This window comes from Dromiciops gliroides, chromosome 1 (genome assembly GCF_019393635.1).
Source record: "Dromiciops gliroides isolate mDroGli1 chromosome 1, mDroGli1.pri, whole genome shotgun sequence".
NCBI classification, from domain to species: domain Eukaryota; kingdom Metazoa; phylum Chordata; class Mammalia; order Microbiotheria; family Microbiotheriidae; genus Dromiciops; species Dromiciops gliroides.
Genome location: NC_057861.1, coordinates 753859952 through 753877319, shown reverse-complemented (window position 1 = coordinate 753877319; position 17368 = coordinate 753859952). Strand labels below are relative to the sequence as shown.

Below are 17368 nucleotides of genomic sequence, written 5' to 3'. Positions count from 1 at the left end.
GGGGCAGCCAAGTGGTACAGTGGATAGAGTGCCAGGCCTGAAGTCAAGAAGGCCTTGAGTTCAGATCCAGCCTCAGATTCTCTTATTAGCCATGTGACCCTGAGCAAGTTGCTTAACATCTGTTTATCTCAGTTTCCTCATCTGTAAAACAAAGATAATGATAGTACCTACCTTGCAGGGTTGTTGTAAGGATCAAATGAGAAAATAATTGGAAAGAGTTTAGTACAATTCCTGGTACATAGTAAGCACCCTATAAATGTTTGTTATTTTTATTATTGAAAATAAATTTGTCTTTGGATGCAGAGGTAAAGAAAACCTTCCTTATAATGAGACCAGACTCCAGTGAATTGCGAGGCTTCCAGAACGAGTGGCCTCTCTCTCACTTGGGGTCCAATATGGGCTCTGCCCCCTAAATGCCTTGAACATATCACTTACCCTTCATTTCCTCATTTGTAAAATAAGAGAACCTCTCAGGTACAAACCCTCGCTCTCTGACTCTCTGATCTCACATTTAGTATACCAAGAGGTAAATTAATGTCTATAAAGCCTATAAACTTTGCTTCTTTGTCCTGACTCTTTTCTACCACTCTGATCCTCCCCCTCCCGGCAGGAGCAGAAGAGGATCAGACAGAAGTGAAGGCAATCTGTGTTTGTAATGCATGGATCTCCATGACCTAAAAATTCATCACTGAGTGGCCAGCCTAGTGACTATAAGTTTCTTGGTACCCAGCCATACAAGCCCTCGGAGCACAGCCACAGTCTGTCACTGGGATGATCCTCAAAGCTTTTCCAGCTAGGGAGAACCTGCCTGAGTTTGTGTTGTTCAGGATAGCCTTTGAGAATCCTGCCTCCCATCCATACAATGTGTGGCACTGGAGGAAGACTTTTGTGTTACTGTGTAAAGTAATACAAATTTGACATCCAAGCCCATAAAGAATTGGCACAAATCTGTAAATGTACAATCCATCTTACCCCTACCCCACCCCCATTTAATAAGCAAACAAATAATCTGAACAGGGAGTACTCAAAAGAAGAAACACAAATGATCAAAAAATTGTTCAAACTCTCATAACCAGAAAAATGCCATTTCAAACCACTCTGTGACACCCCTTTATATTTCGATATTCAAATGGGTCTGTGATCTCATCAATATGGACATGTGCTCCCAAGATGCAGATTATCCTTCATCCATGTCTATATAACCTACATGAATCATTATCATTTGGTCAAAAACTATTTGTTAAGTATTTACTCTGAACCAGGCACTATGCTAAGTGCTGGGGTACACAAAGAAAAGGAAAAGTAATCCTGCCCTCAAGGACCTTACATTCTAATGGGGGAGGATAACCAGCACAAAAATAGTTATATACAAATATTTACAGATTAGACAGAAGGTAATCTTAGAGCCCAGGCACCAACAGGTGGGGGAAATGAGAAAGACCTGGGAGGTAGGGGAGAGGCTGATGAGATCCCATATATCAATCCTAAAGGGTCCACACACTAGAAGAGACCTTCCTCTAGTTCTTTCCACATACCATGGGCACTACTAAAGCACATAAGCTAAACATCAAATATGCCTCACTCTTCCTTCATGATCAATCCAACTTGTTTTCCATTGACATATTTTTCCTATGACCTCCATGACATAGCTTCTCCTGCCTAGTTCCTTGTTTGTCATTAGACATTCCCCTTATCCTCTCCATCCCCCTCTCAGTGATGTTCAACTTTAGTTCTTTAGAAATGTGCTCTATCTCTTTTTTTTTTTTGCTCTATCTCTTAAACAGAGAACAAAATGATGTTATAGCAGTTCAGGTTTTAAATACATCACTCCTTGAAATATTATTGTGCTATAAGAAATGACAAGCAGGATGATTTCAGAAAGGCCTGGAAAGACTTGTATGAACTGATGTCTAGTGAGGTGAGCAGAACCAGGAAAACATTGTGCACAGTGACAGCAATGTTGCTTGATGAAGAACTGTGAATGACTGAGCAATACAATGATCCAAGACAATCCCAAAGGACTAAAGATGAAGCATACAATTCACTGCCAAAGAAAGAACTGATACTGATTGAACATGGACTGAACCATGCTATTTTTCACTTTCATTTTTTTCTTTTATTCAAATTTTCCTGTACAAAATGACTAATATGGCAATATTTTACATAATTGCACATGTATAACCTACATCTGATTGCTTACTGCCTCAGGGAAGGGGGAGGGCAGGGAGGCAAAGAGGGATAGAATTTGGAACTCAAAACTTTAAATAAAAATGTTGTAATTACTTACAAATAATCATAATAATACTCAATCACTCTTTTGATCTATAATTGACAAAATAAAACTATCATCCAAGTGGATTTCCACCCCCAAAAGTACTAGAAATTGATTAAGGTTATCTAGTAAAACTATAGGATCAGAGATAGATCTAAAGTTGGAAAGGACTTTGGTAGAACCCCTCCATTTTTACAGATGAGTAAACTGAAGCCCACAGGATTTAAGGAGTGACTTGCCCAAGATCACACAACTAGAGGTGATAAGAGAGGAGATCTGAATGCCAAATTCAGTACACATTCTAGGGTACCACACAGTGTCTTGGATGTGGAGATGCCTCTGGCCTTTGATCATCAATCAGTGTGGCTCAGAGATCCTTTCATTGATTGCAAGGAGCAAAGGGGCTCGATGGATTTTAATGTTAAGTAAGCTCTAATTGTTGGAATTTGATGAGGAGGATAACATACTTTCAACCTATAATTCCTGCTTTTGTTTTCTGCCATGACCATAATCAATAACAACTTTTGAAAAGCTTCCCCCAAAGAAACATACTTATTATTCCTTTGGCCAAGTAGTCAATTCCCCACCACCACCAAGCAACAAATTATTTACTCATTTACCGGATGGTTTTGTTCAACTGTAGACTAAATGATAAGTAAATGCTACTAATCGTCAATTGTGGAGAAAAGGAAGCTATGGGAAAGACTTTGGGAGAAGACATATGTGCGGGATGAGAGATGGGCAGGCAGCATAACTGTACCTAGGCAGGAGTGACCAGAGCTTTGTCAGAGCCTGTCACCTGACAAGCTTAGGGGGATAACAACAGTACTTACAGTCCTTCAATAACATAGAAACAACAAAACATAGGACCTAATCAGCAAAAATAATTAGTTAAAACAGGAAGCCGCCAGATGGCATGAGCTCCTCCCCTAAATGTCTCTGCTTCTTTCCCTCCATCTCACCACCACCACCAAAGGCATGTCACTCACCCCAGGAACAGTCTGTGGCACATCCGTGCAAACATCCTCAGAGAGAGCTATGAGCTCATGCCCCCTTGCTGCCCCTGCTCTATTAGGAAACCAAGATAAAATCGCCAGTGCATTGGAAAGACCCTCTGAGGAGGACTTATGGGAAACATGGACAGGAATGGCACAGAATGGGGAGGAGGTCTTCTCATCCTTGTTTCCTGGGTCCCTCGGTCACTAGCATCTTCCCCATTGAGGTTACCTCGGGCCTGGCTTTTTTGTGTGTCTTTTTTTATACCTTCATATTGGTGTGTTGTCTCTCCTATTAAAACGTAAGCTCCTTGTGGCTAGGCGCTGTTTAATTCTTGTATGTGTAGCCCCAGTGCCTGGCATACAAAAAGTACTTATTTATTGATTGTTGACTGATGGATTAAGTTAGTAGAGTATCTTCACATTGGTGAAGCAATAGCTATCTCAATATCTCAGTCTCAATATGTCACGAGTAGAGAGCAAATTGTTTTTTGTAAATTACCACTGGGCGGATCATTTCCCCTGCTAATATTTTCCTTTCATCTTCTATTAGTTGAATCACTTTAGCATTTAACAGAGGTGCATTTGCACCTCTAACCATTGATATGATCCTGCCATTCTGAAAGAAAAGAGGAAAAAGAAAATCATATTCACAGTGTGATTCCATGGCCAGTTTTTCAATTGTAATTGTCTTTCATCAGTCTTTTTTTCACTATTACAATTTGTTGTTTTAAAGTAAGCTATTAGATGATGATCACTAATAAAAACATAGCCTCTCCTCTCAGCAGAGACATAGGAGATCACAAGAGCAAAATGTTCTCAGATATCATCACTGTAAGAGCTGTTTTTCTTTAAATGTATCTCATTGTTAACAAGAAAGCATTCAATTTAAAGATCAGAAGAAGAGAGCATTTTCAAAAATAACTGGTATAAAACCAAAAGGGATCAATGAAATCTACTCTGACAAAGACAAAGCTAGCTGTCAGTCCATGTCAGACCATGTCAGACCCTCAACGTCATGAAGCCTTGTCACCTTTATCTCCTCATACACACTGTACAAATGCCTTTCTGGATGCTTTGTCTACTATTTATTTTTATTTTTTGCAGGGCAATGAGGGTTAAGTGACTTGCCCAGGGTCACACAGCTAGTAAGTGTCCAGTGTCTGAGGCCAGATTTGAACTCAGGTCCTCCTGAATCCAGGGCCTGTGCTTTATCCACTGCGCCATCTAGCTGTCCCCTTTCTGGATGCTTTGGCTCAGACCTTTAGTCCAATTTGGAATACTGGATGAATCTTCCCTCCAATTCAAAAAATATCAATAAAATTCTGACCATATGCAAGACATTGTGCTAGGTGCTGGAGATATGTCAAAAACAAATTCATCCCTCCCACTAAGGAATTTACATCTATTGGGAGGGGATGGAGAGTTACAAGTACATAGAGAGTTAAACAGAATGTTATAATCTGAGATTATACTGAGGATTAAGGGGGGGGGGGGAAGCATGGGACCTGTGGGTGAGAAAACAGAGGAAGCTTCACCAAGGAGATAGAATCTAAATTGAGTATTGAAGGTGGAACCTAATTTGAGCTTTCAAGGAAAATAGAAATGAGAAGTTAAATTGAGGAGGAAGTACAATGCAAACATGGTCTACAATTCAAATCCAGGCAACACCCTGTGGTCAGTGGTCTGGAATGCTGTTTAGGGAGAGTAGGACCAAATAGTAGGTGGGAGCCAGGGGGGACCAAGACTGTCCAACTCATGGTGACTGCTCACTCTGACTCTTGTTTTATGCAACTTCTCTCCCCTACTCTAGGTTCTCAGGCTGCCTTCCCAAAGTGTCCTAGGAGCTTGTTAAAGTTCAGCCCCAACAGACCAGACCTACAGTCAGGATAAACTCCTCAGGAGTCAAGGAAGAGAAATGCTAAGGGGATTTCTACCTGGCCAACAGGCATTCACAACTAGTGTTCTTTGCAATGTCAAGCCAGCACTGCTTACGAAAAAAGTGATGGGTTCCGGGGGCAGCTAGGTGGTGCAGTGGATAAAGCACCAGCCCTGGATTCAGGAGTACCTGAGTTCAAATCCGGCCTCCGACACTTGACACTTACTAGCTGTGTGACCCTGAGCAAGTCGCTTAACCCCCATTGCTCCGCAAAAAATAAAATAAAATAAAGTTGGGGGCAGTAGATGGTGCAGTGGATAGAGCACCAGCCCTGGATTCAGGAGTACCTGAGTTCAAATTCGGCCTCAGACACTTAACACTTACTAGCTGTGTGACCCTGGGCAAGTCACTTAACCCCAATTGCCTTACTAAAACAAAACAAAACAAAACAAAACAAAAAAGTGATGGGTTCCAATAACTATCTTCACTATATGAATTGCTAAAATCCAAATCCCGATACCCTGGAATTTCTTAACTTTTTTTTTAACCATCTCAGTAAGTCATGGATACAAGGGTGAAGGGGGACACAAAGGGAAAAGTCAAGCATGAATCTGAGGTGGTAAACCCAGGTTCCTGAGAGTGTGGCAGTGCCCTCATTTGAAATAGAGGAATTTGGAAGAATGGGACAAAGTCTCAGAATCTCAGGCAATGCTGGACTAGGGTTAGAGATGGGTCTTTACTATCTGGCTAAGTTGGCACATTCTCTCTGGCCTAGATGTCCCCAACAGCATTGTTTCATCAAGGAACATCTCTAATTTTCCTGAGAAAATAAAATTATTCCCCATGAGACCCCTTTTCTTGTTGCCTTCTCTGTCTCAAAACTCCTTGACACAATTCTCTCCTCTTTCATCCAGTCCCTGATGCTAAAGCTACCATGTGCCTTTGATCCCTATTACATCTCATTTTCTCTCACATCAATGAATTTGGCCATTGTCTTTTGGGCTACATTTCAATTTTCTACTAGAAGTTTGAACTAGACAAGACAATGGTATGCATAGGTATGATACTTACAAGACTAAAGAGGAAAACAGGTTCACATTTATCTCTAAATGGCTGCAGGGTCACCAGACTGTCTGCTTCTGCCTGCAATAAAAGCAAACATTTTATATAGTCACAGGCTAGTGCATACACACCAGGTTAAAAACTGTCTAAAATCAGTTTCTGTATTCACTTAATACAGCGGAGAGAGCACTTAGCTTGCCGCTAGTGCACTTTACAATTCTGCGGAATCAATGAGCATCTCTGGGCCTGTTTCCTCGTGTGCATAAGGTGAGTGGTCAGATGAGACGAACTCTTCTAGGTCCCTTCCTACAATAAATCCCATGACCCAAAGTCATGTGCATCTGACTAGGCAGCTTGCTATGGTGGAAAGGATGCTAGAGACGAAGATTTGGGTTTGAATCCCCCCTCAGACACTTATCATCTGTGTGACTCTGAGTCACTAATCTCTCTGGACCTCAGTTTCCCCATCTGCAAATGAGAATAATACTAGCATCTACCTGGCAGGGCTATCTTGTGAATCAAATGAGATTGATTGGGGCAGCTAGGTGGTGCAGTAGATAAAGCACCGGCCCTGGATTCAGGAGTACTTGAGTTCAAATCCGACCTCAGACAGTTGACACTTACTAGCTGTGTGACCCCAGGCAAGTCACTTAACCCCCATTGCCCAGCAAAAAAAAAAAAAAGAGAGAGAGATTGATTATTTACATAGATACAGATACATAGGCTTTATATTTATATATACATATAGGTATGTGTGTAAATATATGTATGTATATATATATATCAATTCGCAAACCACAAAGTGACACATATAAAATGCGTGTTCATGTATGTTCACATACATATATACATATCTATTTGGACAACCTATCATATATGTTTGTGTATTGGGGCAGCCTTTTATATAACATAAATATCCATATACACATATATTTCCTTAAAGGAATTAATTTCCTTAAGGAAATACATGGACGTACTTTCATAAATAAAGACAGAGAGAGAGAGCAATCAGCTGTCCAAATACACATGAATGTATATACAGTTGTGTGTGTGTACTTGGTCTGGCTGTCATGTAGGCTGAGATCAGAATCCAAGCTACAGACATATAGGTATCGGTCAATCTGTACTTGGTCTCCAGGATTGCTTCCAGCACTAGCTCTTCAAGCCTCTGACCTGTCATTTCATTGTGGGGGTAGGGGGGCAATTCCTGATGTGGAAATTCCCTCCTCTAGTGAGGGTCAACAGGTCTCAGTAACTTACAGTAGCAGAATAGCCTGGTGTGCTGAGTGGTGAAGCGACTCATCCTTGGTCATACAACTAGTAAGAGTCATGGGCAGGACTTGACCCCTACCCTTCTTGATTCCAAAGCCACCTTGACTGTGCCACACTGCCTCTTCTTTGCAGGTAGCAGGTGCTCAATGGACAGTGATGTGGGTAGCATCTCTCTATCTAGTTGGTTAGTTAGCTAGTTCATATACTATGTATCACAGTCCCCTCCACACCATCCCCAGACTTATTATGTTACAAAAGTCATTGGCGTTGTGGAGTTGTGACCAAGCTGGTCATGAGCAGCCTCCCCTAAGCTAACAAGGCATGAACCAGAAATCTCCTTCCCTCCAGCATGGTAGGGCTTGGCAGAGCTGAAGCTCTACAGGCATTATTTTTTGAGAACCCAAGAACTAGAGGGTTGGAACAAAGATCAAGCCTCATGCTGACTGGACTGAATAAAATACAAACAAATGGCCACATCCAATCATGCAGGTAGGATACAGAAGACACGCACATGCTCACTGCCACCTACTGGATTCCCAAACTTGATCTGACCTGGAGGAAATGAGGCAGCATGTGTAAATTCTCCCTACAAGGCACAGCTCTAACTCTAGATGGCCCCACGCTTCTCTCTTTCTTTCTAGATTGGGAAAAGACTACAACTCCCAGGATACATCCTGAGAAGCCATTCCAAGCCTTTCTCTGAATGACTTATGATAGAATTTCTTTGGAAATAGTGGCTGTACTCATGGACGTGAATCAGCAGGGCCACCCTAGGTTGTACAACCCCCAGGAAAGGTTTTTTTGCTAAGGGCCCTGTCTATAGAAATGATTTAATTTTGTAAATTGTTTTAAATGTGTTACAAAATCCATGGGTCCATGGGAGGCATGCTGATTTATCAATGAAGATTTAGAATAATTAATTTGCAACATTCATCTTTTCATAAGTATTATGGTGCAAAACAATGAACAGTACAAAGTAGAAATGATTGTCTAAATGGGGATTACTTTTGTAAACCAATTCACAACCATTGAAGAGTTAAGGAATAAGCCCTCTCTCTCTCTCTCAAACACACACACACACACACACACACACACACCCCCATCCTCCAAGATATTCCCAACATTCTTCAGATATTCCAGGAAAATAGTTCACACTGTGAAGGCTCACCTCACTCCTGTCTGCAGGCCTTCAACATGCCAGAAAGGTCCATAGCTTCATTTTCTTTAGTGTTTTCCAACACCATTGATAGCCAAGACTCAGAAGTTAGACTATATTTAAGAGTCAGCTATAATTGCCAATAATATACATTCTAAGAAAAACAGAAAATGTAGCCCTTTTTTGTAATAGTGTATGTCAAAGAACAAAGCACAGTGAATAAAAATTTTATTGTAGAACAGAATTCTATTTTGGTGCATTTTGCATGAAAAACACCCTTCATTGAAGACCCTAACAATGATGTTCATTTTCATGAAATAGAGGATTTTAAAGAAAAATGTTGCATTTTACACTAAAGTTTAAATTGTCTTTTTTTTTATTATTTGTTGTGTTGCCAATACAAATAAACCAGAAAGTAGAACACTGTCTACATTTCATAGTGCCCTGCTTTTTTGAAACCTCAGATACAATAACTGTATCTTTCTTGAAATTAAAATAATCATTTGTATCAAACAGAAATGTAAGAAAATTATAATTTAAGAAAATGAAATTAAATGGAACTTATGTTTCAATTGTTGATAGAAACGGACAATATTTTCATGTTAAAAATCATGCTACGCCTGAGGGAGCGGGGTTGCACTATTATTTATGACAACTTAAATAAACACAACAATTAAAATGAAAACTAAAAAAAATATTCCAGTCTATAGACAAACAATCCAGTCTCTATCTTAGCATCACATAACAGAAGACACTCCTCATGCTCAATATGATGAGCTAGGGCACATGCACACTTTGATGCCAATATGCCATCCATCTGCCCCTTGTAAAAACAGGATAATTTTTTTGATTTAAGTATTTTGCAGTTATAGTCATAACAAGAATGATTATTATACTTTTTTATAAAAAAAAAACTAATTTAAAGGAATAGTGGTGCATTTTATGAACCATTAAAAATTTAGGGGGCAGCTAGATGGCGCAGTGGATAGAGCACCGGCCCTGGATTCAGGAGGACCTGAGTTCAAATCCGGCCTCAGATACTTAACACTTAACTAGCTGTGTGACCCTAGGCAAGTCACTTAACCCCAATTGCCTCACCAAAAAAACCAAAACAAAAATTTAGGTAAAGCACCCAGAATTTTTAAGCAGGATATATATATTAGAAATTTCTAGGAAGTAAATATAGGACATCAAAAGCCATTAACTGCACAGAACATAGAGAGGATGCTACTAACATCAGTATTTAAAGTTACCATTCTTTGGCTTCAATGTGACATGTAACATCCCATCTCCTTTCTCTGGACCTTAGCCCAGGCTGCCCATCTCCTAGACACCTGGGCTCAAATGCCACCTCAGTCAAGAGTCCATTCCTTCTTTCCCTGGCTGTTAACCCCATTCCAAGTCACTATGTTGTTATTTTGTATGTGATCTATATATGTATTCATCTGTGCCTCCCCTAGTAAAATAGAAGCTTCCTGAGGAGGGGGACTGACTCAGTTCTGTACAGTAAGTATCTCACAGTAACCAACATGCTTTTTTATTAGACGTTGACATTATAACCCCTGCCCTCATGGGGGCACACGTTATAATGTCACAGGGCAGGTTACAAGGGTAAAGGAGAGAAAGAGTTCAGTGAAAATGTAGGTGGGAAAGAACTTAGAGCTAGGGTGCCCCATACTGCCAGACTTGAGACGAAAGGGAGAGCTCATTCTAGGCTTAAGGGACAGACTCTGCAAATCCACAGAGGCAAGAGACAGCACAGGGAGTCTGGAGAAGAGGGCCTGGTCCTGGCTGGCTGGAACATTACTGTCTAAAGTGAGTCATGCTAACAAAATGTTATAGCAGCAATGGCTGATGGGAAATCAAGCATGACATGAAGTCAACCCACCAAAGAAACCACATAAAAAGCAGTAAGTTTCCCCTGTCAGGACAGAAACAAGGTTTTTCTTTTTAGATAATAAAACCTGTGTAGCCACACTCTTCTCATTAGAAAAAAAAGTTAATATTTTAGTGAGAACAAAAGGGTTTTGTTCCAGGGCCAACTAAAATATTTTAGATTGCTTATTTCACTGGGATCTCTTCTTTCATGTCTATTTTTCTGTAACATAACAAATGAGCACAGGAATCCATGCATATCATTTATAATTAAATATAATTTTTGATTGATGGGGCGATCGGTCAAAAGAGTTTGGAGAACACTGGCCTACGGCACTGAGACTCAGCTCCCCTGGATCAGGGGCCAAGCTGCCTCCCAACTGCTCCTTACATTGAGCTGGGATCTGCCTCCTTGTAGATTATAGCAGTGGTTCTTGTACTTCACACATACACAGAGAGAGAGAGAGACACAGAGCAATAAAGACTAAAAAGGAGTATGTTTCCAAACCCATATTTACCATTTCAGAGGTTTCAAAGAGAGTGATTGAAATGTCCCATCTAGATGGCACAATGGGGAGAATCTATTGAACTTGGAGTCAGGAGAATCCTGCTTCAGACACTTAAAAGTTTTGCCACCCTAAGCAAATCACAGTCTTTATCGTCCTCAGTTTCCTCACTGGTAAATGAGGCATAATAATAACACTGATAGGCCCATGATGCTCAGGGGACAGAATGAAAGTAAATCCGATCCAGCCTAGCCTAAAGCTATCTCATCATAATTTATTTATGTATTTATTTAATTTTTTTTTGCCTACCATGAGTCGAGTCCTCCAAAGTGCGGTGTCCCTTAAGGTGTGGGAGCCAGGACTGCCCCTCTACCTCTGCCTGAGTCTAAGTGTGATTGTTTTTGTTGTTGTTCAATCATGACCCCTGGAATATATCACACCATTACTGTCCATTGGGTTTTCTTGGCAAATATAATGGAGTAGTTTGCCATTTCCTTCTCCAGTGGATTGAGGCAAAGAGAGGTTATAAGACTTGCCCAGGGTTACACAGCTAGCGAGTGTTTTAGGCCAGATTTGAACTCAGGTCTTCCTGACTCCAAGCCCAGCACTCGCACCGAACCACCTAGCTACCCCCTAAGGGTGATACTGTGCATTAATCACTCTAGCTGTTTCTGTCTACATGCCCCTGCCTCCTCTTCTGAATGAAAGCATTTGTCAAACCCACCAACATCACTAAAGGTTAGCTCCAAGCCATGAAGAGGCATCCAGATGGGGCATCAGTAGAAATACTATAAATGCAATCATTTCTGTTTTATAGATGAAGAAGTTTATGCTCAAAAAGATGAATAACTCGGGCAGCTAGGGGGCGCAGTGGATAGAGCACCGGTCCTGGATTCGGGAGGACCTGAGTTCAAATCCGGCCTCAGACACTTGACACTTACTAGCTGTGTGACCCTGGGCAAGTCACTTACCCCCATTGCCCCGCAAAAAACAACAACAAAACAAACAAACAAATTAATAACTCACCTAAGTTAAAGTAGTTACTACTCTTTGGCAGACATACCAGGCAGGAGAGAGAGGAAGAGTGGCATTATACACCATGGAAAATGTGCTTCCATAAACCCACCTCAGCCCTTTGGTTGTTTGGGGCACTGGAACAGGGGACTTCTGAGCTACCTTCCAATTTTACATCTAGGACCTATGGACGTAAGTTCTCACCACAACAAAATGCAGAAGCTCCTCGTCAGATGAAAGCTCATTTTTCAGCTTCCGGAACAAAGTCTGTATTGCTTTGCAAGGTCCACACCAAGCTTGGTAGACATCGATTACTAAAACACAGAAATGTTTACGAAGGGTTAGGTTGCTCAGTGACATCTCCAGAAACACCCCTCCAAATATGGTGGCTCCTGACTGGCCAGCATCCCATTACTGGGTGACAGAGGGTGTGGGAACCTGAGCAGGGGGGTCAGGGAGAATGACTGGACCCAAATCTAGCCACTGAAGGGGTAGCAGTCCCTGGAATAGACATCAGACATTGTTAGATACCTGTTAGGCCTTTGTTCTGCAACATTTCTTCCCACAGGGTTTCATTATTGATGACTGTCTGCAACAAGGAAAGGACTGTGTCTCTACCCATGAGTTAAGCTAAGAATGGGCCCAAGCTCCCAAGTGGTTCACAGTTCATGATGCATACCTGTAACTGGACTTCTTTCTTCTTGCCTGCCATCTACCTGCTGAATGGGCCAAAAGAGAAAAAGAGAAGACACTGAAGAGAAAGTGGGAGGAATGGGCTTGAGTATGTTCACACAAAGAGTTGTACGTGTCTGAGGAATCATTGCCACATAGCCCAAGCAAACCCAAGCGGGCACTGCGGTCAATGGAAGCTTGTTTCTCAGGCTAGTCTGGGTGGCCTCTTTCTTGTCCACTGAGACTGCTCTGACCCATGCCATGATTCAAGGTGTTACTAGCGTGTGAAGCTTTGCTTGTAGATGGAAAGCAGAGCTAAGCCTTCTTCCTCATCCTCTTCTCCTTTTGACTGAGAGGATCTAGCAAAAACAGAAGTAATCAACACATCCAGCTGACCCAGGGGCATCCTCTCTCCTCTATGCCTGTGAGTGCTCAGCCTTATTGCTTGGTGGACGGAGCCCCTGCATGGCCCTAGATTCCCTGAATCACAGAATCTGAGAGATGGAAGGAAACTTATTCGAGCCCCGACAAGAAGGAATCACCAACATAATATGCCCAACTGGGGGCATCAAACATCTGCTTGAAGATCTCCAAGAAGACCCATTAAGCTTGCGGTCCACCCAAACCCCCAGACCCTTTCCTGAACACATCTCTGTCTATTCTTACCTTTCCCATCTTTGGATTTTGTGTACCCAAGGGCAAGACTTCACATTGACCTTTACTGAATTTGATCTTTGTAGATTCAGTCCCATGTTCTATCCTTTGGCATCCTGACTCTGTTATCCAATTTGTTAGCTAACCCTCTAACCCTCCTAGCTGTGTGTTATCTGCACACTTGCTGAGCAGGCCATTTATGGCTTTATCCAAGTCTCTGATAAACATATTTAACCAACTCCAGAGCCCTAGGGTACTCTCCTGGAGACATTCTACCACAATGATACTGAATACTCACAATGGCTCTCTGAATCCAGCCATCTAACCAATTCTGAATACCTCTATTATCAAATCATCTAATCCATATCTCCCTATCATCTCCACAAGTACAGAATGGGATACTTTATCAAAATGCTTTGCTAAAATCATTGCCCTCATCCGATAGCTTAGTGACAACATCAACAGAGGAAATGAAGTCAGTGTGGCTCAATTTGTTCTTGAGGAAACCAGTCTGGCTCTTTAGCATCACTGCTTCCCTTTCCAGAGAATGGTTCACCAATCATCTCTTTAATGGATTGAATTTTCTTAGGAATCAAAGCTCAATTCACTGTTCTATAGTGGACAGTGTCTGTCTGTCTGTCTGTCTGTCTGTCTGTCTGTCTGTCTGTCTGTCTCTCTCTCTCTCTCTCTCTCTCTCTCATCAGAACATTTGTCCTTTTCTAAACCTCTCCTATTTTCCATAATCTTTCAAACATCATTGACAGGGGCTTGGCCATCACAGCTGCCAATTCTTTCAAGAACTGGGGAGCTCATTCATCTGGGCATCGATGATAACTAGGTTTTCTTTTACTATTTCTCTTGGTTACCAACTCCCTATGAGTCATTCTTTGTCCCTCCCAGACGAAAGTCTTTTTGGTAGAGAAAACAGAAACAAAATGGGGATTGGGTAGCTCTACCTTCACTCTCTTGTTGGTTATCAATCATCAGCCCATCTTCCCCAACCGAAGGTTTAATGCTTTCTCAGATCCTTCTTTGTCTCCCAATATAACTTAAAATTAAAAAAAAAAAAACCTTGAGTTCTTAGCATCCAGGTATCCGTTACTGTATATGAAAAGTGCCAATGTAACTTCCATTTAAGAAGATTTCTTTCCTCAGCAGATGAAATGTCTATATTAAGAATCATTGACTGTAATGCTTCTTGTTTGCTTACATGATAAAATGTTCAATTTGCTTGGAAGTATAGCTGCTGTTAACCTCAAAATTTTCAGGCTAAAAGTTCAACAGATCTGATTCCTCCTTTGCAAGAAATCCTCCTGGGCTTCCCCTCCCTTACTTGGAGATGGTGATCAATTCTTCCAATGTCACCCTCAGGTTGTTACCATAGGCTGACAGATCTAGAGCTGAAAGAAACATCAAGGTCATCTTGTCTTGTCTAACCTCATCATTTTACAGGCGAGAAAACTGGGACCCCATGAGATTGTGGCTTGCCCAATGTCACACGGAGAGTAAATGATAGGCATAAGATATGAACCAGTGTGCAGCCAAGAGTCACCCAAGATGACTAAATGAGTGTCACCCTCAAGCTAATTATGAGAAATTGCCCATTATATATCTTTCTCCTCCCACCCCAATAAAAACCACATGCATTTAAAGCTGCTGCTTACCTGGTGAAAGGACTAGTCATGAGTGACAAAAAGATAAACCACGTGTATCCATGTTTATCCACAGGTCTCTTAGCCCCTCAAACCTCCAAACCCAAGTTTTTAAAAATTGAGAATTTGCCAATAAGTGACATCAGAAGCAGAGCTTTTTCTCCATATAAAGGAGACCAACCTAGCCAGGACCAGAAGCAATCAAGCACATGCCATCAGACTACTGAGAGCAGACAGTTGTATCTTATTTTTTCTGTCATTTGTAATACTTTAAGAATACTATCTTATTTGATCCTTGGTTACTTTTACATAAAACAGTCCTGTTCTCTCTAAAGGCAGCTTGGAAATGTTGATGGTCCTCAAGAACAATTCACCAATTTCCTACCTCTGTCCAATCCTGGTATACTCCATGTCTAAAATTCTATAACTGGTATTTTCAAACAGGAAATAAACACCTCTTAATACCATTTAATGAGACCAGAGCAGTGAGTCCAAAGGAACATGTTTGTGTTCCTTCCCACTGAAACCTTATTTTGGTCTTGGAGTTATGAAATGTCAGGTTCTGACACTAATTATCTGAGCCTTAGTTTCCTCGACTGTAAGATGATCGACCAGGCAGTCCCTATCTCACAGGGTGATACTGAAAATCACATGAAATAATACAGTAAACATTAAGCACTCTAAAGGGTCTTGAATGTGGGCCAAGAAAGGACTGTCCCAAGAAGCAATTAGCAGTTTCTTCCCCTGTACAAAGTAAGGCAACCTCACGTAGTGGACACAAGGCTGACCTCAGAGTAAAGAAGCCCTAGAATGAAGTCCTGCCTTTGATCTGTACTGGCTGGGTGACTATGGGCAAATAACCTAACCTCTGAGTCTTTAGTTTCCCAGCCTGTAACATGGGAATGACCATACTTCAAGGGCTGTTGCGAGGTTTAAATGACATAATGAATGCTAAGTGCTTTCCAGACGCCAGTGTTCTGTAAACAGTCAGCCGTCAGTTGAAGGATTAAGAACCAGTAAGGACCAGAAACAATCAGGTAGCGCATAATCCGACCGTTCGGAGAACCGACAGAAATCCTTCAGCTCTAGGAAAGGAAATCGGGGAAAGATCCATGGGATGCTTTGGCTTTCCGCACAGCTGAGCCTTCAAGACCCGGGGATGGTTGTCATCTGGACGCCCCCTACCGACTTGAGGTCCGTCGGTCCGAGGACCTGAGTTCAAATCTCTCTGATACTTACAATCGGTGCGGCCTCAGGGACCTAAGTAATGGACCCCCACATAGCAGCCTTTTCCTCCCCCGCCCATCCCGTGGATTTTCTTTCCCTTGTTCCTTTCATAATACCTGAGGAGACACACAGCAGTGTGTTGGAAGAACTACAGGAAAGGTGGCTAAAGGGAGAGAGGGATGGCGCACGGATGGAAGGAGGGAGGACGGGCGACTGGATCGCCTGGGGGAAGGTTGGACAGTGCCGCTGGGCCCTCGGGGACGCTGCTCAACCCCCGGCGCCCTCGAGCTGAGACCAACCCGTCACCTGAGGCTGCGGGGCGGGCGGGCGGGGCCGCGCCGCGCTCTCTCCACCGTCAGAGGCCCTCTCTCCCAGCCCCAAGTCACCGTCCTGGGGTGGGTGGCAAGGGGAGTGGCCGTCTGCTCCTTGCGCAGCCGGATCTCCGTCCGTCCGCTTGGCCCGGACCAGCGCCAGGAAGCATCAGGAGCCGGCGCTCGGCTTCTCCAGGGGCGACAAAGACGCTGCTGACACTGTCGGTCTGGAACGTTCTGGACTAGAAGACCAAGGGGCAAATGGCATCAAGCCCGGGCCTAGCATCCCGGAGGCCTTCCTTCCTTTGCCTTATTCTTTGTCAATCCCTCTAGACTTGGGGCTCCTACACCCCAAGGCAGGAGCATCATTGTGCTTGGTCGGTGCTTTTTCCGTGTCTGACTCCACAGCATTGAGATATAGAAAGAGTTCCACGGCCTGTCCTGTCCCTCTTAGCGTTCCTGTCTTTTAACTCCTTCCTCTTCCCGGCATGAATGCCGGCCAAACTGGCCTAGCTGCCAGCTCTGGACCCTCCACCTCCCGTCTCCGTGCCTGGGCCCTGACAGCCCCACCCCACCGGGCCTGCCTCCAATGCTCTCCCCCTTAACCTCCACCTCATAGAATGTCTGACTTCCTTTACGTCAGTCAATAAATACCTATTAAGATAAGCAGGCGGAGTTCAGAAAAACTTGGAAAGACTGAAGTGGACTGATGCTGAATGAAGTGAGCAGAACGGAGAGAACATTGTAACAGCAACACTGTGTGATGATCAGCTGTAATAGACTTGGCTCTTCTCAGCAGTGCAATGATCCAAGACAAATCC

The 17368-nt window shown here is 42.6% G+C and overlaps 1 protein-coding gene across 1 annotated transcript in view; it reads right to left on the bottom strand.

Moving 5' to 3' along the window:
* Positions 1-12743, bottom strand: part of NME8 (NME/NM23 family member 8) — a 52585-nt gene extending 39842 nt beyond the window's left edge. Inside the window, exons 1-5 of the mRNA XM_043975664.1 lie at positions 12711-12743; positions 12563-12620; positions 12236-12345; positions 6218-6289; positions 3770-3886 (exon numbers count right to left, since the gene is read on the bottom strand). Of these exons, the coding sequence (XP_043831599.1) occupies positions 3770-3886; positions 6218-6289; positions 12236-12345; positions 12563-12620; positions 12711-12743 (390 nt within the window). The remainder of the gene's footprint in view (positions 1-3769; positions 3887-6217; positions 6290-12235; positions 12346-12562; positions 12621-12710) is intronic.
* Between the last annotated feature and the right edge of the window lie 4625 nt (positions 12744-17368).